The 27,247-nt window shown below is 40.0% G+C and overlaps 1 protein-coding gene and 1 pseudogene across 1 annotated transcript in view; one reads left to right on the forward strand and one right to left on the reverse strand.

Annotated features, from left to right (window-relative positions):
* Nucleotides 1–16,197: 16,197 nt before the first annotated feature.
* On the forward strand, nt 16,198–18,722 carry LOC141290258 (uncharacterized; annotated as a pseudogene).
* A 2,445-nt stretch (nt 18,723–21,167) lies between these two features.
* The window catches only part of pabpc1b (poly A binding protein, cytoplasmic 1 b), a 28,046-nt gene continuing 21,966 nt past the window's right edge, over nt 21,168–27,247 (reverse strand). The window contains exons 11-15 of the mRNA XM_073821993.1: nt 25,384–25,532; nt 25,216–25,300; nt 25,007–25,137; nt 24,826–24,924; nt 21,168–21,546 (exon numbers count right to left, since the gene is read on the reverse strand). Of these exons, the coding sequence (XP_073678094.1) occupies nt 24,832–24,924; nt 25,007–25,137; nt 25,216–25,300; nt 25,384–25,532 (458 nt within the window). The 3' untranslated portion in view covers nt 21,168–21,546; nt 24,826–24,831. The remainder of the gene's footprint in view (nt 21,547–24,825; nt 24,925–25,006; nt 25,138–25,215; nt 25,301–25,383; nt 25,533–27,247) is intronic.

A 27,247-nucleotide genomic window follows, 5' to 3' on the forward strand; every position in this document is an offset into this window, starting at 1 on the left:
GTCCAGTCAAGCCATACCCAGTCACAGCTGCTCCAGCCTGGTCAAGTCCATACACCACGGTGCCACCCACGCCAAGACAAGCCACAGCTGAATCTCCAATGTCAAGTAAGGACTCACCCGAACACCCAGAGCCATGTCATGTCTCACCCAAGCCGCCGGTCCCAGGCCATGCAGAGCCAACGCTCCCAAGTCCCGCAGAGCCAACGCTCCAGAGCCTCACACCCACTGACCCGTTGGGCATTCTACTGCCCTCTGCGTTACCTGTTATGGCTATCGCCATTTTGAGTGTGTGGGCTGCACACTGCGCCCCAGAGGCCTCATCTACCCACATGTCCGCCGCGCCTACACCTCTTTTGGAGGTGGCGTTCATGGCGGAATTCCCCGCTCTGCCTGCACCACCCAGGCTTCAAGCTCTGCCTGCACCGCCAAGGCTTCAAGCTCTGCCTGCACCGCCAATGCTCCCTGCCCTGCCAACACCACCAGGGTTCCCTGCTCTACCTGCTCCACCAAGACTCCTTGCTCTGTCTGCTCCGCCAAGATTCTCTGCTCTGCCTGCTCCGCCAAGGTTCCTGGCTCTGTCTGCTCCGCCAAGTTTCCCTGCTCTGTCTGCTCCGCCAAGACTCCCTGCTCTGCCAGCACCACCAGGGTTCCCTGCTCTACCTGCTCCGCCAAAATTCCCTGCCCTGCCTGCTCCGCCAAGGTTCCTTGCTCTGTCTGCTCCGCCAAGGTTCCTTGCTCTGTCTGCACCGCCTAGGCTCCTTGTCGTCTCTGACACGACCACGACAGCCGTTCCTGAAGTTCCTGTCTGCCCAGTCACGGCCATGGAGGCAGCGTACTCCCACGAACTCTTTACTTCTCTCCTTGCTCTGTCTGCCTCCTCTGTCTCTGCTCTCCCCAGGTCCCAGTCCATGATGCGGCCGCCTGTTCCGCCCTGGCGGGCTCCTAAGCCTCCTGCTCCGCCCTGGAGGGTTCCTGTGCCTCCTGCTCCGCCCTGGAGGGCTCCTAAGCCTCTTGCTCCGCCTCCAGCTCCGCCCTGGAGGGCTTCTACGCCTCCTGCTCTGCCCCGGAGGGCCGCTAAGTCTCCTGCTCCGCCCCGGAGGGCTGCTCCGCCTCCTGCTCCGCCCTGGAGGGCCGCTCCGCCTCCTGCTCCGCCCTGGAGGGCCGCTCCGCCTCCTGCTCTGCCCTGGAGGACTGCTCTGCCTCCAGCTCTGCCCTGGAGGGCTCCTGAATCTCCTGCTCCGCCTTGGAGGGCTGTTAAGCTTCTTGCTCCGTCTCCTGTTCCGCCCTGGAGGGCTCCTGCGCCTCCTGTTCCGCCCTGGAGGGCTGTTACACCTCCTGCTCCGCCTTGGAGGGCTGTTAAGCCTCTTGCTCCGCCTCCTGTTCCGCCCTGGAGGGCTCCTGCGCCTCCTGTTCCGCCCTGGAGGGCTGTTAAGCCTCTTGCTCCGCCTCCAGCTCCGCCCTGGAGGGCTTCTACGCCTCCTGCTCTGCCCTGGAGGGTCGCTAAGCCTCCTGCTCCGCCCCAGAGGGCTGCTCCGCCTCCTGCTCTGCCCTGGAGGGCTCCTAAGCCTCTTGCTCCGCCTCCAGCTCCGCCCTGGAGGGCTTCTACGCCTCTTGCCCTGGCCCGGAGAGTCATTAAGCCTCCTGCTCCGCCCCGGAGGGCTGCTCCGCCTCCTGCTCCACCCTGGAGGGCTCCTAAGCCTCTTGCTCCACCTCGGAGGACTGCTCTGCCTCCAGCTCTGCTCTGGAGGGCCCTTACCCCACCTGTTCTACCTCAGTCTCCTGGCCCCCCCACCGCTCCCCCGGACTGTCTCTTCCTGTTGTTTTTTGGAGCGTCTGGAAGCCGCTCCTTGGGGGGGGGCTATGTCACACCAGGCCAGCAGAGGGAGCCTTGCCCCTCACAGACTGTTGCTGCTCCCTCTGCTACTACGCTGGTTACTTCCTGTTTGTCCTCCATAAAAGCCAGCTTCACACACACTCACACCGCGAAGTATTGATTTGCATTTGTGGACCTTACTGAGCATTTTTCCTGTTTGTTTTCCTAGTCTTAGTCAGTTTATTCCTAGTCTTAGTCATAGTTTTCTAGTTTCTGGTTTTCATTTCATTGTTAACTTTGGACTGCTCACCTGTATTTTGACCCACGCTTGTTTATTGGCTTACGATATTGGATTATCTCTGTTGTTGCTGTTCGCTGGTGATTTTCGACCCTGTCTGTTCGACCACGATCTTCGTAATAAAGCCTTGCATTTGGATCCCCACCCTCAGTCGTCCCGTTTGTGACATATACGGTAGGAAATTAAATTAAACGAAATGTAGATAATGTTAACTGTGATGATTGACAAGGCAGTTTAAACAGTGACAGGATTCAGGTAACTAAGCAACAGAGCGTCCGTTAAAGAAGCAGTTATGACGAAGTATATGTCCCAAGGCTTGCCTACTATTCTGCTACATACTCAAAAGTATGTACTTATGTACTTATAGGGCATAGTATAAGTAGGCGAATTGGGACGCAGCAAAACAAACCACAGTGAACATGGACAAAAAAGCTGATGGGACCGCTTTGGTTGGCCCTGTGGATGGGAAATTTTGTTATAAAAAACGAATGGATGGAAGCGTCGATAAGAGCATGGTTGTGTGCAAGCTATGCAACAAGGAATTCGCATATCACTGCAGCACATTGAGCCTATTGCTACACTTAATGGCAATATTGCACTGGTCTGTTGGACTTGGTTGAACAAAAATAAACAATATTTTGTTGCTTAAGCTTATGTATTCAGTCATTATTCAATGGTATACTAAAAATCCATATAAAAAAACTTACTTCTCACTGTTCTCAGGTCAAATATTTATATGCGATTAAAATGCGATTAATTTCGATTAATTAATTACAAAGCCTCTGTCATGATCGGGGCTGTGGGTTTTCCTCAGCCTCTCGAGGTCGCTGTTCCCCTTGCACTACACTCCTCTTAGTCGTTCATGTTTGTCTTGTCATTTGCACTGATTACACGCACACCTGTTCACTATCACTATCACACTGTAAACAAAATCTGTAGAAATTACAGTTTTACTGGCAGCTGGTTGCCAGTAACTTACTGTAGATTTAAATTTATGCTATTTACTGTCAACAGTTTATTCAAAGTTAATTGAACATTAAACATTAACAAGTCTTTATCTTTACAGAATAAAACTAAAATAACAGCCTCATGCAAAGCATTCTGGGAACCAAAATCTGAAGGAAAAAACAGAAAAAGGTTGATGAAGGTTTCTGGTTCCCAGAATGCTTTGCAGTAGGTTGTTATTTTATAGTTTTATTCTGTAAAGACAAAGACTTGTTAATGTTTAATGTTCATTTAACTTTGAACAAACTGTTGCCAGTAAATAACATAAATTAAAAATCTACAGTAAGTTACTGGCAACCAGCTGCAGAACTACAGCAAATTTTTTACAGTGCAGGACTATAAGTATCATCTCCACTCACTCTGCATTTATGTCTGCATTGTCTCTTGTCATGTTTGTTTCTGAATTCTTGGATCTTTGATAATGTTCTGGCTTTTGTTTATCTTATGTCTGAGTTCTTAGTTTGTGCCGTGTTGGCTTTTTGTTTGTTTATTTGTGTTTAATTATATTAAAATATTCACCTGCATTTGGACCCAGACCTCCTTTGTGAAAACGTGACAGCCTCTAATTAATTAGATTAATTTTTTTAATCGAGTCCCGGCCCTAATATATATATATATATATATATATATATATATATGTGTGTGTATATATATACTTTTTATATAATTATATACTTTATAAAATATCTGAAGTACACTGTAAGTGCACGTACAGTCCAATTAAGCACACGTTTTCACATCCTGGACGTGTGTGTGTGTGTGTGTGTGTGTGTTTAGCACTGTACTACTGTAGTCTAGATGTAAAAACGGGCTGTAGGCATTAATTTTGCTAGACGCTTGTATGGGAGTACAGTGCATTCAGTGCACACATTATATCAGTGTTTCCTGGGGAACAAACCCATGACCTTTGTGCCTTGCGCCACACTCCAGCAGCTGAGATACTAGAACATTCAGGAGCCCGAGGCGTTTCACGGAACAGCTGTCAAGACAACATGTTATGCTCACCTGGCTGGGAGGGAATATCAGTGAGTAATTGTAATGGCTGGCCCTGGGAGAGTCGTTAAGGGCACAAGCACTCAAGCGTGAGCAAGCACTTGTGGCCAGGTAGATACAGACATGCGCCGTTGGGCTCAGATTTAAGGAGACTGAATACACAGTTTTAGTTCTGTCGTAATAGGACAGATGTGTTGGGAATAACTGATGTTTATTGAGGACAGTACAGTATAAGCAACTACAAAGCAAACACCAGAACACCCTAACAAACCTCAGGATCTAAACCTAATGCCTAAAGCTCTATTATATTTCCAGTGTTAATTTAGTATTAATTATATTCTATTTTATGCAACAGTTCTTTCTGATTCTCGAATCTGATTGGCTGATAAGAGTGTAATGATAGAGCGATGTCAGAACTCCAACAGCCGTTTCACGGTTTGTAATCGCACCACTCCGCTTGTGGTAGGCTACTTCTTACAAGTAGCCTCATCCAAATCCAGTATCATTTTAGAAATATTACTGTTTTTGTGTCACGGAATGTAGTTTTAAAAGGTTTTCAAGTGAGAATGTGCATGTTTATTGTTCAAATACGCAGTTTGTTAATAAAGTTAATGTCTTTTGAAAAATTGCTTCAATGTTTTCAGACTTGAGGGCTCCAGATCATCAGTGGCCGTTCAGGATTCATGAATCCTACCTCAGACAAATCTTCTGGAATTTACCGCTGACTCTGATGTCTCTTTGGCAGAGATGTTCACAAGTCTTTATACTGTTTATACTGTTTTTATATAGTTTAGTTTCAGGTAAAGTTTTATTTTTCTAGAGATCAAATAAAAGTCACGATTTTATTTTATTTTACTTTAGTTTTTGTTTACGAAAATAACCTTGATTCAAACTATTGTTTATTGTGGATATGAGATTGAGCTGAAGAATGAATGCTGTATCAGATGCAGGTAATCTCACTCGCCCAGTCCATCTCTCTCTTATAATACTCTACTACATATAATATACTGCTTTTACTACAGTAACACAATAAGCTTTCAATAAAGGAACCCATCGTTTGTTTGTTACTAGTTATAAAGTGATGTTTTCAAATTAGTAACGGAGGCTTGAGTGGTGACAAATTATAGTATAGTTTTTATTAACAGTGTTGAGGAAAAGTACTTTAAAAAGTAAAAATGCAGTGTAATATCACCTGGGCTGGGCTTGCTTCTTTGTTTTTAAAAACAAAAGACCAAAAAGTTATGTTTTTGGCAACTGTAAAGTTCCTTTTACACCAAAAGTGAAATTAATAAGCCTCAGGCTTGAAGGAAGTGCCTCTGCACCTCATTCCTAATTCCTCAACACCGGGACAGGAGCGATTTCAGTGAATAAATGGGAAAACACAGTAACTTGTGTTACTTATTTGAAAAAGTTACTGTTGTAAATTTAAAAAGTAATGCATTACTTTACTAGTTAATTCATATTACTTGACAGAGAACCGTGAATGTGTTGTTAAATTATACTGAAAATCTTAAAATCTCAGGGGGATTTTTAAGTATATATTTTGTGTCAGGGGTTTTTATGAAAGGTTCGGCTGAATCATCCATTCTGTTTGTGTCGCACGTGTGTATTATACTGTAAATGACGTAAATGTGCATTTTTATTGTGTTTGAATAACAAAGGCCTTCTAAAAGCATTACTCATTGTTAAATGACTCACTGATAATTTAGTGATGATTCATATAACCATTCAAATGTGTCAGGAGCTGACTGAATATGCAGTGTTAAGAAAAAAAAAACATACCTCCAAACACTTTTTTTTTTTTATTATTCTTTGCAGTCAGAGTTTATACTGCACTAATATTTTGCCAAATATCACCCTCAAATATCATTAGCCCATAATTTACTCAACTTCCAGGAATCCTTGGTGTTTATGAATTCCTTCTTTCTGACAAATCCAATTGGAGTTATATATTAAAATTTATCCTGGCATTTCTAAGCTTTAGACTTGCATGGGTGGGTGTTTCTCTTCATCAGTCCAAAACAAGTCCAATAAAGTGCATCCATCTTTAATAAAAAAGTGTTTCACATGGGTCCAGGGAGTGAATAAAGGCCTTGTGTAGGGAACCGATGCGTTTTTGTAAGAAAAATATCCATATTAAAACATAATAATCACTTTAATCTAGTTTACGCCAAACACGCAAGCCCTTCCAGGCAGATGACGTAGGACGTAGGCCGGTTAGTCTTGCGAAAACCAGCTTTTGTTCACAAGAGCAAAGGAAGCCTTACTTCAGCAAAGGATAACCAGTCTCCTCTTGGCTTATATCAAAATCCTCCAACATTTTGTTTTACAAATCCTTGTTTTGTACTTCTAATTGACCATATGCACAGATTACTTCCTTGTTTAGACAAGCCAGTAATTTCCAGTCAGCTGTACGGTGCCGTTTTCTCTACATGATCCATTCACAATCGAAGAAAAGTTGGAAAAAAATATGTGAGTAAATCGGCTAAATATGCGCGAGTCATTGCCATGATTGACAGTAATAACCGGATGAAACATCTGACAAGCTGATGTCAAAAAAACAGAGCTGTGCATTAAATGATTCAGACTAAATTCAGAGTAACAAAACTACAGCAGTAACAAGTTTGTGTTGGTTCAATATAGGCTATTTAATAGCTTTTACAGTTCAAGATAAAGCTTAAAAGATGTAGTTATTAAATTACATAACATATTTCAAATTCATATTGATTCATATTGAGGGAATTAATACCATTAATATTTAACTTATTTAATTTGTAGTGAACTATATAAACATAATTTATAGGTTGTTTGTGTCTGAGCGTATTTATTTTAATGACTTTCTGCACTTGCTATACTATATACTTCAGTGCGGTAAAAGTACTACAATTTATTATACTAGTATTTTTATAATAAATCGAAAAGCAAGACGTCTTGAAAAAACTAGGGAGTTGAAATGGCGGCTGCAGGCAATGATTGATCCTCTGCTGCCATCTTCTGGTTATATGGGTAACTTCATGTCATTTTTATCTTAAAAAAAGATGTTGTTTTCCGTGAAAATTTTCCATGTTGTCTTTATGAATGAAAAGTGAATCTTTGAAGTGAATTTTATTGCACAGCTGTAGAGTTGAAAAATAATAAAGGCTTTAAAATATTACAAGATTTAAAAAATGTGATTATCAAGAATATGATTAAGGTGTCCTTGTAGAGAAGTATAGCTACGTTAGCCTAGACACGTTATGATAGTGTTTAGCTGTCAGCATTTAAATGTACACCTATGCAGGTCTCCTAGGACAGTGATTCTCAACTCCAGTCCTCGGGGCCCACTGCTCTGCACATTTTGTATGTTTCTGAATCTGACACACTCAGTTAAGTTCATGGATCTTTCTCCTAATGAGCTGATTATCTGAATCAGGTGTGTTAAATGAAGGAGACATACAAAATGTGCATTTATGTGCATCTTTCTACATTTATGTCATTTCTGAGAAACCTTTGTTTACAGGCACGTATGAGAAAAGAAGCCTTGCAACAGTAGCTATTTTGAAGGTCACTTTAGACTACAGTAGTCAACATTCGAAGTGGATCAAAACCTTTCATCAAATTTGTCCTAAAACCAAAAAGAATACCTGTTCTTATCTTAGGACAACTTTTGATGAACTTTTTTGATCCACTTCGAATGTTGACTACTGTAGACTTTTGGTTACTCTAAGAAGAAGAATGGGATGGGGCTGTATTTTCTTTTCTGTGCAGGAGCGGTTGGCGATAACAGGCCCTGATTGGAGGAGAGACCTGCAGATCAAGAATATAAATACTTGCATTTAGTTTTGTGAGACATTTCTGGACTGCCCAGGTGTCAGATTTGATATTGGCTGTTCTGGAATCCTGAGCTCAGCACTCTTTGACTTTACTATTAAATTGGCTTTAAACTTTAACGCGGACTCGAACTGTTTTATTTAAAGGGTGGATAAACGGACTGGGGGGAAGTAGGTATTCTTAGAATACCGGCAACTTCCAACAATATTTGTACTCTTTTACTAATTCAATCACTGCACTGTACCTTGAAGGGTCTGAAATCTTTTTCATCTTTAAAAGTAATATCTCCTTTTTAAAATCAGGTCATTCTCAGCTTCTTGTCGGTGTGACGGCACACAAACAGAGGACGCTCCCACGATAGTTGATTGACATGAGCACCTTACCTTAGTCCCGCCCTCACCGAGCCTCAGTCCGACTCCGATCGCCATTGTGTGACTCAGGTGCAGAGGAAGACTCTAATTGAGCGATTGAGGTGTTTTGTTGTTGGATGTGATAATGAACATAGCAGTAGTCATTTACTCCCAACATCTGAGCCACTGAAGATGCAGAGGATAACGTTACTTTCGTTTATTAAAAAGGAAAGTACCAACCCGATCTACATATGCATCTATGTTGGTGTGAATCGCTCCTGATGCAGCTTCACCCACAGCAGAAGTGAGTGATAAGGGTTTTTATGCAACTTTGCAAACAGCCTTTCTTAATAATGTGCTTGTTGGCAAGTTTCGCTGCTAAATGTGGCAAAATGCAGCTGAAGTAAACATTACAGCTCAGAGCAGAGAGGGGAGGGGCAAGCAGAGCTCATTTGCATTTAAAGGGCCCTTGCAATAAAATGAGTTGATTTTTTACAGAGCTGATTTTGACAAGGTAAAAGGGTGGCTTTTTAGACTACTATTGAGAATTTTTAACCAAAGTATATTATAGACTTTTCATTAAGACCCTAAAGAATCATATGAACTTGTGGAAAATGGGCATCCGATGACCCCTTTAAGATGAATCAATAAATTCTGAATGATGTACTGCCATTGTGTGTATAATATGTAATCATGTAATCTATAAAAAGTAACTGTAATCTGTTTATGCACAATTAAAAATTGTATATACTGTACTTAAATTACATCTAATATAATCTAAGTACTTAATTTTGATTATGCAATCTAGATTACTACTAATGTGTCAGTCGCGTTGATGTCTATAAAAGGTCAGAAAGCTTTTGGATTTCATCAAAAAATATCTTAATTTGTGTTCGGAAGATGAACAAAGGTCTTGGAATGACATGAGGGTGAGTAATTAATGACACAATTTTAATTTTTCTTCATTTACTCATCATTCATCATTGTTATTCAAAACATGTATGACCTACTTTTTTCTCTGTAGAACATAAAAGAATATATTTTGAATAATGTTTGTAACCCGAACAGTTTTAGTGATCACTGACTTTTTGTTTTACAGAAGAAAATCATACAGCCTTGAGACAACCTGAGGGTGAGTCAATTATTATAATTCTTTTCAAACTATCCCTTTAACAAGGTCAGTATACAAAGAACATTTTTGCAACCACTAAACTCTTAAAAATAAAGGTGCTTTAAAAGGTTCTTCAGAGTGATGCCACTGAAGAACCATTTTTGGTTCCACAAAGAACCATTCAGTCAAAGTTTCTTTAAAGAAGCATCTCTTTCTTACCTTTGTATAACCTTCTTTCACCACAAAGAACCTTTTGTGAAACAGAAAGGTTCTTCAGATGTTAAAGATTCTTTATGGAACCATTTAAACAAAAAGGTTCTTCCATGGCATCGTGAAGCACCTTTATTTTTAAGAGTGTATGTAACACACTCACAACTACCAAAAACATACCTAGCAACTGCATAGCAAATGCATTATAAACCACTCTCGACCTGTTTCAGCAATCAATCCACCCAAACTCTGTAATTTCCCAGTCTAGACTAATAAACACCAGCACTAAGTTTCGTAAGCTCATGCTGTAACTCAGTATTTGTCATCGCTCACACAGCTGTGAGGATCGCAGCCCATGGCACAAGTTATGCAAAGAGAAAACCTCTGAGATCAATGACAGGCAGGTTAAATATTTCAGTCAGTGTTGGTTACTCACATCAATAAGTCAACAGAGACATCAGCTATCCTCCAAACTGAGTAGTGTACTGCATACTGCTTACTATACACTCTTGCCTTCTTTTTTATATAAATAGTATGTAAAACATTGTATAATAGTTAACATTTCTTAGTCTTAGCATGAGTATACTTGTAGCAATAGCCAAAAAAACATTGCATGGGTCAAAATGATAGATTTTTATTTTATGCCAAAAATCAAGATCATGTTTCATGAAGATATTCTGTAAATTTTCTACTGTAAATATATCAAAGCTTAATTTTTGATTAGTAATATGCATTGCTAAGATCTTCACTTGGACAACTTTAAAGGTGATTTTCTCAATATTTTGATTTTTTTGCAACTTCAGATTTTAGATTTTCAAATAGTTGTATCTCAGCCAAATATTATATCCATGAAAATCCATATAAATCCATATATCAAAGGAAAGCTTACTTGTTCAGCTTTCAGATGCTGTATAAATCTCAATTTTAAAAAATTGACCCTTATGACTGGTTTTGTCAGTCATAAGGGTTAACATCAGTTAGATAACATGAACTAACAATGAAAAATAATTCTAAAGCATTTATTAATCTTAGTTCATGTTAATTTCAGCATGTACTAATACATTATTAAAGTCGTATTTGTTCATATTATTTAATGGACCTGAGCTAACATGACCTAACAATGAAGAGCTGCATTTTTAATAACTAACATGAACAAAAATGAATAAATTACTGCATAGTATACAATCTTGCCTCCCTTTTTTTATATGAATAGTATGTAAAACATTATATAACAGTTAACATTTGTGACCCTGGACCACAAAACCAATCTTAAGTGGCATGGGTATATTTGTAGTAATAGCCAAAAATACATTGTATGCGTCAGAATGATAGATTTTTCTTTTATGCCAAAAATCATTAGGATATTAAGTAAAGATCATGTTCCATGAAATATTTTTTAGATAAGTTTTCTACCATAAATATATCAATACTTACAATTTTATTAGTAATATGCATTGCTAAGAACTTCATTTAAACAACTATAAAGGTGATTTTCTCAATATTTAGATTTTTTTGCACCCTCAGATTCCAGATTTTTAAATAGTTGTATCTCGACCAAATATTGTCCTATCATAACAAACCATACATCAAAGGAAAGCTTAATTGACCCTTATGACTGGTTTTGTGGTCTGAGGTCACATTCCAAACAGTAGTATGCTTCATTGTAATGTTTTGTATAAAAACTATATTATTTGACAATCCAAAAAATTCACATAAGACCAGAGAACATTTTGATGGTATTTTATAATTCACTGATTCTTGAGAAGTGGAACAAAACAGGGAGAAAAAAAAAAATAGATTTTTCTATCTTAAGGTGAGACACTGCAGGTGAATAGGGTAAACAAATTAATTAATAGTTATCACCGTACTTACCCAGATGATTGATTACATTGATAATTGCAAACATTTTTTGTATTACAGGTTTTCTCAAATGTTAGGTTTTAATATGCAAATGAGCCATTATTTTATGAAATATGTGCTAATTTGCATACATTTCTAGAACAAAAATCTAAACACTGGATGAAGTCAGTTTCAAAATCACAAATAATATTACACTTACCATAGTAAAACCATGGTTAAATTAAGTGCATTTTTGCTTTAAACAAATATCTTGTCATTTTGCTCATCTAGTAAATGCATCTTAATTTTTAAACAAAGAATTTAGATATTTTGACTAGAACCAAGACAAAAATACTAAGTAAGATAAGGCTTTTTTTGCAGTGTGGTGTTGACATATCATGCATCTTTTAAATTATAAAGAACAAAAGACTGTAATAGACATGTTTTTTCCAAGCTTGTCTCAGTGGTTGTTTCCCATTAGGTATGAGTATATTTTCAGCCTTGTTTGACAGGTTCTTGGCAGTTTTTTGCTACTTTTGTATATATACTAACATTCACACATTAGCATGCATAGGCAGGTTGTGTACTGTTTTAATATTAAAAACCTGTTTATAAACACTGCAAGAAAAAAAAGAAATATTTCAAATGTTAAAGTATTTTTTTCTTCGTTTTTAAAATAAAGATTACATTATCAAAACTAAAAAATGTATGTTAAAACTGTCTTCAACTTAATTTAATAAGTTGAAACAGCAAATATTGTAAAGTCAAATGAACTTAAATAAAGCAGTTTAACACTAGGCACGATTTAAAGTCGTGAGTTGAAATGACTTGTGCTTTTAAGCTGAAATAACTTAAAATCTTAAGGCAGCCACAAAATTTTTGTGAAACGGGTGATTTTTTTTTGAAACCTTGAAAAACAACCGTGCTTTGATATGTTAAGTGTTTCTTTTGATAAAACAAGCTCATTTTCATCATTAAAAAAAAAACATGATTATCTATTTCATTGCTTATGAACGATTGAAGAATTGTTTTTGATGTATGGTAAGACAATAAGTGTAATAGATTTGATATAATAATGATACATTTAAAGTAAAGGGGATATTTGTGTTAAATACATTCTATTATTAATCCCTCATAACATTTAGACTTAAAAATATTTTTATTTTTAAACCTAATAGCAGTTGGACATGTTTTCTCCCATGTCTCAAGAATCAGTGAATTTCAACATTAGTTTCTAATACTTTACAACAAGGCACTCTAGATGACGAACCAACAATAAATAATTCTAAAGCATTTATTAATCTCAGTTCATTTCAAAAGTCGTTATCTGTTCATATTTAATGGACCTGAGCTAACATGATCTAACAATGAACAGTTGCATTTGTAATAGCTAACATGAACGAAAACGATTAAATACTATAATACATAATGATCATTGTTGAATAATGTTAAACAACTAGCAATAACTAATGGGACCTTATTGCGAAGTGTTACCTAATTAGAATTAAAATTAGATGAGGAAACTATGATTTAAAATTACCTGAAAACATCCACCTTGTTTTTCCTGTAAGAGCAGGTGCGGCCACTTGTAAATTGTATTGGTGTGCCTTCCGGTCTCATCCGTGTCCAGATATTTTTAGCTGTACAAAACAGCTTATTTTGCTGCTTGATATTGCAAATTGGTGTCTTACCATATTATTTATTGTATTATCTTAATCAATAACACACTGGTTTGTAGTGTGAACAGTTTTATCGTTTACTGCTTGTTGTCATTATTCTCCTTATTTCGCCATTGAAATAAACTGGAAGGAATATCTCTGCGTAACACTATGTATTATTTTTTATTTAAAATTTAAATTGAAAAACAGAGTTCTTAACCTATGGAAGAACAAAAATGACCACGATTCATGAATGTTTCGAGACTTCTGTGTTTGTGTTAATAAACAATATGAAAATGAGCAGCTTTGAAAATAACTGAAGCAGAAATAAGAAATAATTTAGCTTATATAGCTTACCTTTGAGTAAAATAAGTTGAGAACCACTGAGATTTTTCCTGCTGTCAGAAAATGTAAAAATGAGTTTAGTGTGCAGGAGACAAATCCAAAAAATTAAATTAAATAAATCTAGAAGTTAAATATAAAAACTTAATACATACGAAATTATTCATACCCCTGGCAAATTCTGATTAAAGTTACTTTTATTCAACCAGCAAGTTTTTTTTTTTTTTTGACTGGAAATGACACAGGCTTCTCCCAAAAGACAATAAGACGATTTACAAGAGGCATCATTGTGGAAAAAATATTTCTCAGCTTTTATTTACATTTGAAAAAAAAAAGTGGCATGTCGAAAAATTATTCATACCCTTTGCAAACTGTCACAGTCTATGGGAAAATCCAAAGTTCTATACCATTCCAAATAGTCCAAACTGTTCTAAAGCATCCTAATTACCCTGATTCATTGGGAACAGCTGTTTTAATCAACTCAACAGGTGAAAAACAGAAGCTCTCTGCTGTTGGTTTGTGGACAGTCATGGCTAAGACAAAGGAGCTCACTGAGGACCTGCGGCTGCGCATTGTGGCTGCTCACAAGTCAGGAAAGGGCTATAAGACCATATCTAAATGTTTTGAAGTTCCAGTGGCTACAGTGCAAAGTATTATTAAAAAATACAAAACGTTCCACACTGTGAAAAATCTCAGAGGACGTGGTCAGAAGCCAAAAATGACACCTGTGCTGGCCAGGAGGATAGTGAGAGAGGTAAAAAAGAATCCAAGGATCACCATCAAGGCCATCCTGATGAATCTGGGCTCTGCTGGTGGCAACATCTCAAGGCAGACAGTCCGACGGACACTGAACACCACTGGGTTCTCTTTCAAACAATCGCTCGGTATCTCACTATGGGAAACGCCCCCAGGCGTGATAGACTATTGAAGCACCAATTACACCACGTCTGTCCGGAGGATAGACCAATCACAGCTCATACAAGGAGCCCACCCCTCTCCCTATATATACAGCTGTGATCCCCAAAAACGGCATTCTTGTTCTCTTCCCCGTGAGGACTTTCCATCAGCACCTAGGCTGCGCTGCTTCAGTTCCTAAACGTGCCGTCAAGGTCGACGTTGCCGAACGCAGTGTAGTCAAATAAATCTGTTACGGATTCTCTGCTCGTTACTGAGTTTTTATTTGCCTGGTTAGAAAATCTGTTGCGGATTTTCGGCTCGTCACTGAGCTCTTTGCATTACTGTTATTAGTGGTGTTTCCTATCCTAGCTAACGCGTTAAGGCGAGCTGAGTTTAGGAGATTTTGAAGTCGCTGCGGAGAAGGGAAAGGAGGCCCCTTCGCGCTCATGTCCGGCAGCATGTGGATTTATGATCTCGGGCAGGGATCCGCATCCGATGTGTATCGCATGCATTGGCGTAAAGCATGCTCAGGCTGCGCTGGCGGATGCGGAAAGTTGCCCGCACTGTCGGGTAATGCCGGCCAGGATTCTAGAAAGAAGGCTTCGAGTGGCGGCATCTTCCAAAGACGATCCGGTTCTCTCCGCTGTCCCTCATTCCGTTAAGGGGGCCCAACCTTCTCCCCCGCGTGATCTTTCTTCGTGGGGAGATATAATGGATTCGGAGTCTCCGGAGTTTGCACCGCTTTTCGACCAGCAGCTGCTGGCGGGCGGCGATGAGGTTGAGGGAGACGAAGAGGAGGATGAGGAGATGCTAGCTCGCCTCCTCCGAGACGAGCCGGATGATGAGGAGGATGATGCTATCCTGTCGGCAGCCCAAACATCCAGGCCAGTGAGTGTGCAAAGTGGCGATATGGCATCGACGGTGGGGGATTGCGACTTAGTTGAGGTCTGTAAGCGTGCAGCAGCTAAGCTTGACATCCCTTGGCCCGTAACTCCTGGGGATCCGGGAGTTAAACGTGATATCTATGACGGGAAAAGGCTCCCGTCCCGCCTTCCCACGGCAAAACAACTGCTCCCCGCTTTGCCGGCGTGCATAGCAGAGATGAAGCGCTCATGGGATAAACCTTTTTCTCATCGCGTGCCCGTCAAGGGCTACTCGTCTCTTGATGTGAGTGAAATGGAGGGGCTTGGGCTCTCTAACCCTCCCACGGTCGAGCAGTCAGTGGCCCACCACCTGCATCCGAACAGGCGGACCACTCTCTCATCGGCCAGCCCCTCCCTCCCTGGGAAAATGGAACGCTTTACCGCTTCCATGTACCAAAAGATTTATAAGTCTTCTGCGTTAGCGGTGAGGGCATTGAATGTCACGTCCTTGTTGATGGCCTACCAAGCTGAATTATTGGAGGAGCTGGGCACGCAGCTCGATGCCGGCAATCCAAACCCGGCGGTCTGGGAGGAGATCTGCAACATTACAGATCTCAATCTGCGCACCTCACGTGGTGCGGTGCAAAGCAGCGGCCGTTCCATGGCTCTCGCTGCCCTCTGGCTCTTCATCAGGAGGCATGGAGAGAGTGTTCTCCGCACCCGTGGGTCCTTACGACTGTAACCAGGGGTTACAGGCTTCAGTTCGCTGTAAAACCCCCTCCTTTCAACGGGGTTATAGCGTCTGCAGCAAACGGGGATTCAGCTCGGGTGTTAGAAGCGGAAATATCCTCCCTTCTAGAGAAAAGAGCTATAAGACGAGTTCCAGTGGGGGAAACTCAGAGGGGTTATTACTCCCGTTATTTTCTAATTCCAAAGAAAGACGGGGGACTGCGCCCGATACTGGATCTACGTGCTCTAAACAAGCACTTAAGGGAGTACAAATTCAGGATGCTCACAGTCGTGGCTCTCACTCGTTCAATCCGCCGGGGAGATTGGTTTGCCACGGTCGATCTCAAGGATGCGTACTTTCATATAAGCATCTATCCGGCGCACAGGAAATATCTCAGGTTTTCCTTTCAGAAGGAAGTGTACGAATTTGTTACTCTCCCGTTCGGGCTCAGCCTCGCTCCACGGGTGTTCAGCAGATGCATAGAAGCAGCATTATCTCCTCTGAGACAGGGATCTCAGAATATCTGCTTATTTGGACGATTATCTGATCTGCGCTCATTCGCGGGAGCGCGCGGAGCGAGACATAGAGATGCTCACGTCTCATCTCACGAATCTGGGGTTCAGGATCAACTTTGCCAAAAGCCAGCTGATCCCGTCCCAGGAGATAGAGTATCTAGGCTTGCGAATAGACTCGGTGGAATATCGCGCTATGCTCTCGAAAAGGAGGATAATGGCATTTTATCAGTGCCTAGCCCAGTTTCGCGTGGGAAACCTGGTCTCGTACAGGACCTGTCTCCGCCTTATGGGCATGATGGCTTCGTCTCTGTCTGTGGTCCCGCTGGGCTTGCTGAAAATGAGGAGCTTCCAGCATTGGGTTGCAGCGAAGCGTCTGTGCCCACGCCGGCACCTCGCACGCAGAGTGAAAATTACCACGGAGTGCGTGATGGCGCTTCATCAGTGGAGAAACCCCTGTGTATTCCGGACAGGAATCTTGATGGGGAGCGTGTCTCTGAGAAAAGTAGTGACTACGGACGCATCCCTAATGGGATGGGGAGCTGTTTTTCAGGGCAGATCGGTAAACGGTCGTTGGACGCCTCAATTTCGCAGACTTCACATAAACATGCTGGAGTTAATGGCAGTCTTTCTAGCGCTGAAACATTTTCGTCCATTCTTGGAGGGTTTTCATGTTCTAGTCAGGACAGACAACACAACGGTGGTGGCATATATCAATCGCCAAGGGGGAACGCGTTCGTTGCAACTGCACAATCTAGCGCGCAAGCTGATTGTCTGGAGCGCAGCACATTTCAGTTCGCTGCGCGCAACGCACGTCCCGGGAGTTCTGAATGTGGGAGCGGACCTCCTGTCGAGGGGCAACCTGTTATATGGAGAATGGGTACTCCACTCGCAGGTGGTGAATCAGATCTGGGAAATATACGGCAGGGCTGCCGTAGATCTATTCGCCTCGCGAGCAAACGCAAAATGTCCGCTGTATTTCTCTCTCAGAGACGAAAGTGCACCCTTGGGTGTGGATGCGCTGGCACACCCGTGGCCGAACGTGTTGCTATACGCGTTCCCACCACTGAGTCTAATTTCTCCCACCCTAGACAGAATAAGAGAAAACGGATTATCTCTCCTTCTGATAGCCCCTCATTGGCCAGGGAGGCTGTGGCTGGCAGAGATTGTCCAACTCCTTTGGGGAGAGCCCTGGCAACTCCCATTGCGTCGGGACCTGCTGTCCCAAGCGGAGGGGCAAATTTTTCACCCCCATCCGGAACGGATGAATCTTTGGGTCTGGCCCGTGAAGGGTTGAATCTAAACGCACTCGGACTTCCCCAGGAGGTCATAAATACTATACAGAGTGCTAGAGCTCCATCAACGCGCTCGCTGTATGATTTGAAATGGCGGGTCTTTGATGACTGGTGCACTCGTAAAGGAGTTATTCCTTTTCAGTGTGCGGTGAGTGAGGTTCTCTGTTTCTTGCAAAGCTTACTGCAATTTCAGCCTGTCATGTGGGCTTCGAAGAAGTTTCAGTGGGCCGTCACCCTCTTATAGGCCGTTTTATGAAGGGGGTGAGGCTTTTGAGACCAGTGTCGAAGCGACTGGTCCCATCATGGGATTTGTCTATGGTCTTGAATGCTTTGACTCAGACCCCGTTTGAGCCTCTGGAGAGTGTTCATATTAAGTTCCTGTCATTGAAAACGGTCTTACTACTTGCTTTAGCCTCAGCTAAGCGAGTGGGGGAGTTACATGCCTTGTCGGTTCATCAAACATGTCTAAAATTTAGTCCGGATGACAGCAAAGTTACACTGCTGCCAAACCCAGCTTTTGTTCCCAAAGTCAGTGATTCAGCTTATAACTGCTCTGCTTTGGAGTTACGTGCTTTCTACCCTCCTCCATTTTCTTCAGAGGAGGAGAGGAAATTGCACACTTTGTGTCCTGTACGAGCGTTACGCTTTTATGTAAACAGGACACAGTCGTTCAGGAAAAATGATCAATTATTGGTTTTATGGGCCACTCATTGTAAGGGTAAGCCGATCTCTTCGCAGCGCCTCTCCCATTGGATGGTCGAGGCGATCGAACTAGCCTATACATCTATGGGTCTTCAGGCCCCAGTGGGCCTTCATGCACATTCCACACGAGGTATTTCTACCTCATGGGCCCTGTTCAAGGGGATTTCGGTGGGAGATATTTGTGCGGCGGCTAGTTGGGCTTCACCCCATACATTTATCAGATTTTACCGTCTTGATGTCACTGCGCCTTCATTGGCTCATGCAGTTCTTAGAGTCGGCTCTTTGGAGGACTAAAGTCTTGTCTTCCCTTTTCGAGTCTGTTCATACGGCTTCGGAAAGCATGCGTTACGGGAGTTGGCTATATCATTCCCATAGTGAGATACCGAGCGATTGTTTGAAAGAGAACATTAGGTTACTTGCGTAACCCCAGTTCTCTGAGAACAGAGCGAGGTATCTCACCAGGCTTCCCTTCTCGCATAACACGGGGGAAGAGCGTGCTTAGAATGCCGTTTTTGGGGATCACAGCTGTATATATAGGGAGAGGGGTGGGCTCCTTGTATGAGCTGTGATTGGTCTATCCTCCGGACAGACGTGGTGTAATTGGTGCTTCCATAGTCTATCACGCCTGGGGGCGTTTCCCATAGTGAAATACCTCGCTCTGTTCTCAGAGAACCGGGGTTACGCAAGTAACCTAATGTTTCACAGACGCAGACCAAGGAGGACACCACTTCTCCAGATAAGACACACCTTTGCAAATGCTCATCTGGACAAAGAAGAGGACTTTTGGTCTTCTGTTTTATGGTCAGATGAAACATGATGTAGCCTTCATTTGGCATTAAAAAGGAGAAGCCGGTGGACCAGGGAACCTAATCACAGTAAACAGCACCATGAAAAAGGAGCAATACATCAAAATTCTCAACAACAACATCAGGCAGTCTGCAGAGAAACTTGGCCTTGGGCACCAGTGGACATTTCAGCACGACAACGACCCAAAACACACAGCAAAATTGGTGAAGAAATGGTTAGCAGACAAAAACATGAACGTTTTGCAGTGGCCCAGCCAGAGTCCTGACTTAAATCCAATTGAGAATCTGTGGAGGAGCTAAAGATCAGGGTGATGGCAAGGAGACCCTCCAACCTGAAAGAGTTGGAGCTCATCGCTAAAGATGAATGGGCAAAAATACCAGTGGAGACATGCAAAAAGCTGGTCAGCAATTATAGGAAGCGTTTGATTGCTGTAATAGCCAAAAAAAGGCTTTTCTATTGATTATTGATAAGGGTATGAATAATTTTGGACATGGCACTTTTTGTTCCAATGTAAATAAAAGATGAGAAATAATATTTTTTCACAACGATGCCTCTTGTACATCGTCTTATTATCTTTTGGGAGAAGCCTGTGTTCTTTCCAGTAAAAAACAACAACTTGCTGGTTGAATAAAAGTAACTTTAAGTCAGAATTTGCCAGGGTTATGAATAATTTCGGGCTTGACTGTATATGACCCTGGACCACAAAACCAGTAATTTTTTTAATTAAAATTGATTCATACATAAATCAGCTTTCCATTGATGCATGGTTAAGATAAGAAAATATTTTGCCGAGATACAATTATTTGAAAATTTGGAATCTGAGGGTGCAAAAAAAAAAAAAAAAAAAAAAATCCAAATAGTGAGAAAATTCCCTTTAAAGTTGTCCGAATTAAATTCTCAGCAATGCATATTACTAATCAAAAATTAAGTTTTGTTATATTTACAGTAGGAAATTTACAAAATACCTTCATGGAACATTATCCTAATGATTTTTGGCATAAAAGAAATATACAGTAATTTTGGCCCATACAATGTATTTTTGGCTACTTATGACTGGATTTGTGGACAGGGTAACATGTAAAAGTAAAACTTGGGAGAATTCCAAATCAATTCTTTAAAACTAGAGTTCTTAAAGAATGTTTATTTAGAATTCTTGAGCACAGTTCTTCTTTTAAGGACCACCCATATATGGTGAAGGCACTTTTGTAGAATGTCCATGTCCTTGCTGCTCAACCTGATGATTACCTACACTTTGAAACTATGTAAACAATTCTTCAGATTAGAAAAAGCATCTCAGTGACCTACTTCTGAAATTACGTCCAGGCATACAGCAACTTGAGAGAAACTGAAAACAGTGTGCACTTTCCTTGAAATGAAAAATCTAGAAATGGAATGGTACGTCCTAACAGACATAACACCACAAAACACTTGAGCTCAGCAGGAGCTTTATAGCTCTACTTATTGGAAAACCACCATGACACTCACAAGAACTTAAATGAGCTTCCTATGATGGGTGGAAAAAAAAAAAAGTTAGCAAGCAAATACTCCAAAAGAAATGTGGGTTCAAGTTTTACCAGGATTGTTCTTGTATTCCATCACAACCGAACCGTAGAACAATAGGGTTCCACTTATAAAAATGATCCCAACATCCTATTTCTTTATAAACATCCCAATAAAAAAACCCCAAACTTTTTAGATCTTTCCTCACATTAGTTTGCTTGTCAGCCATGCAGTTTTTGTTCTCCTTTTTTGTGCCGTTCCACTCCCTCTTTCTGGCACTCATCTTCCTCTTTCATTCCAACATTCCTAACCCTTGTTCTACCCAATAATCACACACAGCCTGTAAAAGTACAGTGTTACGAGATTCAATCCAGCCTGAAAACATGAACTTAAAACAACCAGAAATCCTGTAGACAAATGAAGACACTCACACACTTTAATGAACTTTATTTGAGCAAGCATATTTTCAATTTAAGATAACTTCACATTGCTGGTTCAGTCAGTTCTCACCTCCCTACTAAGAACATGACATAGCCAGGCTTTAAAAGCAATAAAACAAGGCAGGAATGCTTTACGGCTGTTGATTTCCTATACTGTGGATTTTTTTTTTCAAACCCCCAACATTATTTTTTGTCCATTTTTTCTTTTTTTATTCCTTTTTTAAATACCTTAACTAGGCCTAGAATGCTTGTGGCTAGACCTGGCTCTTTCTGGTTTCTTTTTTAAATATCGTTTTCAACGTTTTGCGATGTTTTCTGTTTTTTTCAATGTTTACTTTTTCCTCCCGGTGATGATTCAAGGTTGTGTCCCCCTGTAAAACAGACATCCATGATCAGTTCCCCAATACAATAAACGCTTGATGTGAGTAGAGGAAAAACCAGGGTTCGTACAGATACTGTCAAATTAAATTTCAGGAATTTCAAGGACTTTAATCACTTCTTTTTTTATTTTTAAGCACTTCAATCACAGATTCTGACATTTATCAAACAATGTCTTCTTTTAAATTCTAAAGATAAGTGAATAAATAAAATGGCAGAAATAAAGTGAAGCACATGCAAAGTATCACAAATAATATTACACTTACCATAGTAAAACCATGGTTAATTTTCTTAAGGAATTTTTATTTTTGTATACTTTGTTTTTATAACTTTACTGCCTTAATAATTTGTTTTCTACTGTTTAGGAAAAGGAAAAATCCGATTTTTTTTTTTTAAATCACCCCAAAATCCTGTTCTGAAACCAAAGATTCATTATACATGCTCTGAAGTCCCAAACTGAATCAAATGATTTGTGATACATGATTTAAAGTGCCGAACTAAGTCAAATGACACACAAACCTTTCCCAAGGTCCCAATCTAAATGATTCACCATATGCACTCAAGTCCCAAATTGAATCAAATGATTCACAAACCCACATAGAAGTCTCAATCTGAATCAAATGATTAGCCATATGCACTCTGAAGTCCCAAACTGAATCAAATGATTCACAAACCAGCTCCTAAATCCCAATCTAAATCAAATGATTCCCCATACGCACTCTGAAGTCCCAAACTGAATCAAATGATTCACAAACCAGCTCCTAAATCCCAATCTAAATCAAATGATTCCCCATACGCACTCTGAAGTCCCAAACTGAATCAAATGATTCACAAACCAGCTCCTAAATCCCAATCTAAATCAAATGATTCCCCATACGCACTCTGAAGTCCCAAACTGAATCAAATGATTCACAAACCCACACAGAAGTCTCAATCTGAATCAAATGATTCACAAACCCACACAGAAGTCTCAATCTGAATCAAATGATTCCCCATGCGCACTCTGAAGTCCCAAACTGAATCAAATGATTCACAAACCCACACAGAAGTCTCAATCTGAATCAAATGATTAGCCATATGCACTCTGAAGTCCCAAACTGAATCAAATGATTCACAAACCAGCTCCTAAATCCCAATCTAAATCAAATGATTCCCCATACGCACTCTGAAGTCCCAAACTGAATCAAATGATTCACAAACCCACACAGAAGTCTCAATCTGAATCAAATGATTCACAAACCCACACAGAAGTCTCAATCTGAATCAAATGATTCCCCATGCGCACTCTGAAGTCCCAAACTGAATCAAATGATTCACAAACCCACACAGAAGTCTCAATCTGAATCAAATGATTCCCCATACGTACTCTGAAGTCCCAAACTGAATCAAATGATTCACAAACCCACATAGAAGTCCTAATCTGATTTAAATGATTTGTGATTCACACTCTAAAGTCCTAATTTGAATAATGATTTGCAAACCAACATTTCAGATCAGGACACGGAGCGCAAATCATTTAACTTGGATAAGAACTTCATGTATTGTGAATCTGTTGATTTAGATAAGGTCTTCAAATTGCACTTGCAAATCATTTGATTTGGAATCATTCAATTTGTGAAATGACTTACAAACCCATTCCAATTTAAATCAAATGATTCGCGATGTGTGATGTGAAGTCCTGACCCAAGTCAAATGATTCACGAATTCACTCTGAAGTCCCAATCTAAATCAAATAATTTTCAATACACGATTTGAAGTTTCGACCTAAGGCAAATGATTCACGAACTTGCTCCGAAGTCCTGATCTGAATCAAATGATTTGCGATCCACACTCTGAAGTCCCAATTTGAGTAATGCTTCACGAACCATAATTTCAGATCAGGACTCTTGAGTGAGGATCGTGAATCATTTGACTTAGATCAGAACTTCACGTATCGTGAGTCAACCGATTTAGATCAGGACTTCAAGTTGCATATCGCAAAAAATTTGTCAAGTTTTAATTCAGTTTGTGAAATGATTCACAAACCCGTTTCAATTTAAATCAAACGATTCATGATGCAAAGTTCCAATCTAAATCAAATGATTCACAATTTGAAGTCCTGACCTAAGTCAAATGATTGCTCCAAAGTCCTGATCTAAATCAAATGATTTGTGACTCGCGATTTAAAGTCCCGATCTAAATGAATCGATTCATGATCCATGCCGTTCTGAGCTAAGTGAAATGATTCCCAAACCCACTCCAAAGTCCAGACCTAAGGCAAATGACTCCCAAACGCACTCCAAAGTCCCAATCTAAATCAAAATAACTCACAATATACAATTTGAAGTTGCGATCTAAATCAAATGATTTGCGATAAGCGATCTGAAGTCCCGACCCAAGTCAAATGATTCCCAAACCCACTCCGAAGTCCCGATCTAAATCAAATGATTCACGAATCACGATACATGCTTTGAAGTCCCGATCCAAGTCAAATGATTTGCTTGATGCACAGCTCGTGAATCATTTGACTTAGATCAGAACTTCACATATCATAACTCAATTAATTTAGAGCAGGACTTCAAAAAAAAAAATCACAAATCATTTGTTTTGAATCATTCAGTTCCTGAAATGATTCACCAAAAGGCAAATGATTCCCAAAACCGCTTCGAAGTACCAATCTAAATCAAATGATTCGCGATAAGCGATTTGAAGTCCTGATCTGAAGCAAATGATTCATGATAGGCAATCCGATTGGAGCAAATCAAAACATTGAATTATTTTGCAATGTAGTGGTTTTACTAATTCTGAGTTTCGAAAAGCTCAGTTTCACCCATCACCATTTGCTTTCTAAAATCGTCACAAGCAATGTTAAAAACGTTGAAATTAATGGCTTTAAGTTTATCCGTTTTTTGCTAGTGAATCGCTTGAAATGAATGATCGAAGTCACAAGTTTGAATCAATCGGAGCGGTTCCAGCATAAATAACTCAATTGATTTGGTTCATCTGTTCCCCTTTTCAAATCTTCAAGCAATGTTTACACAACATTGTCAGTACTAGTACTGGCTTAGCTCGTTTATAACATTAACTAAAACAAGCGAAAAAGGTATGATGATTTTTGAATTGCATGACAAGATGTGTGCTTATTTAAAAAAAATAATAAACAAAAACTATTTAGGAATATTGCTATTTTCAAGGATTTTCCAGGCCTTAAATTTCAAAAAGTCAAATTCAAGTACTTCAAGCACTTTGTACGAACCCTGGGAAAACATCTGAAAACAAAAGGAAAATGTTACCTTAGCTTAGACGCTTGGCACGCCAGTAGAGTTGGTCACGGTTTTCTGAGCGGCTTCTTTAGCCTGGTGAGCCTGGAGTACGGCCACCGCCTCATCGACCTGTCAGACAGTTGACAAAACATCAAAACACTGTGATAAAGCCTCTTCAAAGGCTTCATTCCATACAGTTCACAAAAGCAACCTTGGAGCGCAGAGACTCGGGAGACTCCAGCATGTGGAGGAGCTCAGAGTTGTCGATTTCCAGCAGCATACCGGTGATCTTGCCAGCCAGACTGGGATGCATATTCTGGATAAGTGGAAAGAGACGCTCACCTGTGAAAGAAAATGAAAGATTAGCTTCATTTTATCAAGTGGTGGGAAGAATATCCAGTCAAAACCTGCAATATATACCCAGCATCTGCTTCTGTTCCTGTGGTGGGGCAGCGGCGAGCATGGAGGCCGTGAGTGGTTCCTGTCCTTGCACGTGCACAGCAGGCTGTAAAGCAGAGTACATCAGTATAGTAATCTCTAAAGCACATCTTTCAGGTGTGATGGGATAAGGGTGGAAAGGAGTCTCACCTGCTGCATGGTAACCTGAGGCTGTGTGTTCATGTGCTGCTGGGGGCTGCGGACACTGGGTGCGTATTTGTATTGTGGCACGCCGCGCACTGGAGGAGCAGAAGCAGCAGCCGATGCAGTGGTGGGTCGAGGACCCATAGTCTGAGCAGCTGAGAGAAAGAGAAAGAGAGAAACACAACTGGATTTTAATAATAGTCAAGTTTGCATGTGGAAACAAGATCTCATCTGTTCCAAGTAATGGAAGCAAGGTGACTGTTCTTCCCCTCTTCATTTCATCTTTGAAATAATATAACCCACATAATGCACTCATTCCGGAGGATGTTAAGACCTGGTGAAAGTCCATATTTTTTTAACTAAAAACATTACATATGATTAGGGCCCCATGATCTCTGCGATGCAGAAAACGCAGACAGAATTGCGGAATCCATTCATGAAAATGGAGTTTACTGTGTAACACGTAATGTCATGGAATTTGCCAAATTTGGGATAAATAAAAAGTAGATCAGTACACTTAAATCAAAATGTGATACTGGTTAGTGTCTGTGAACATTAAAACGTAAAAAGACTAGAACTGCTCTGTGAGTATTTTACCATTTCTTTTGAGAAAAACTATCATAGCATGTATACACAAACTTCACAGCAACCCGTCAAAATAAAAGTTCAGTTTTACTTCAAGAAACGGTAACAGAAATATATGACTAAAATGTAATGATAGTACTATTGTAGTAGTACTAATACAACAGTATTTCTGAAAAAAAACAAAAAACAAAACAAACAAACAAACACTAACATGGATTTCAAAAGGTCTTAAAAAGTAATTGTTAAACTTAATAAATCCTGTTAAATTGTGTTATGACTTCAATTAATATTAATTCATATGAAATCAATTGAAGTCTAATTTCAATATAATGAACTATGCTTACTATGATTAATATGTTTTAAATGTAACCATCTAGTCTAGAAAAAAACAAAAAAACAAAAACAAACCACAGAACAAAAAAAAAAAAAACTAAAAACAAAATTGAAAAAAAAAAAAAAAAAAGATTTTGCGAAAAAAAAAAAAAAAAAAAAAACTGGATTTCATAAAGCCCTATATAATCAATAACTTTGATGAGCGAATGGAAATCAAAGTCAGTTTTGATTGTTACTGTGCTATTACCATGTTATTACCACATTTACCTTTTTTATTAAATTGAGAAATGGAACATGAATGTTACAAGAATTTGTTTGAATATCATTGTACATTTTAAGAACATGTACAATACCAATTTGAACAATTTAAATTACTCTGAACCTGTAACTCATAACTGCTCAAAATCAATGCAAACTCAAGAACTCAATTGTTCAAAAATGGTCTAAATATACAAAAGCCTAGGTCCCACTTTATATTAGCTGGCCTTAACTATGTACTTGCATAAAAAAATGAGGTACAACATAGTCATACTGTATTGCAAAACACATTTGCTGCTATTGAGGTGCGATACAGGTAGGGATAGAGACAGGTTTGGTTGCATGGGTAGGTTTAAGGTGTAAGGGATGGGTCAACAGTGTAACTATAAATATAACTACAGAAACTAATTAAAGATGTAATTACATGCAGGCATTTTTTTATTAAGTACAATGTAAAAACATGTAATTCAAATGTATTTTTTTTTTTTTACTATGCCATCTGTAAAGCCTCCTTGGACTCAAATCAACCTGAATAAATTTGTATCTTTTTATAGACTTGGCTCAAGTTTGGCTCCAAGACTAAAAACTCTAACTTAGATCTTGTATATATCTCTTACCAGATCAAAACAGACCCAAATTTATTATGCGGCTCTTTTTAAAGAAACTGCAGCCAAGAAAGTTTCAATACAGTAAG

This window comes from Garra rufa, chromosome 17 (assembly GCF_049309525.1).
Source record: "Garra rufa chromosome 17, GarRuf1.0, whole genome shotgun sequence".
NCBI classification, from domain to species: domain Eukaryota; kingdom Metazoa; phylum Chordata; class Actinopteri; order Cypriniformes; family Cyprinidae; genus Garra; species Garra rufa.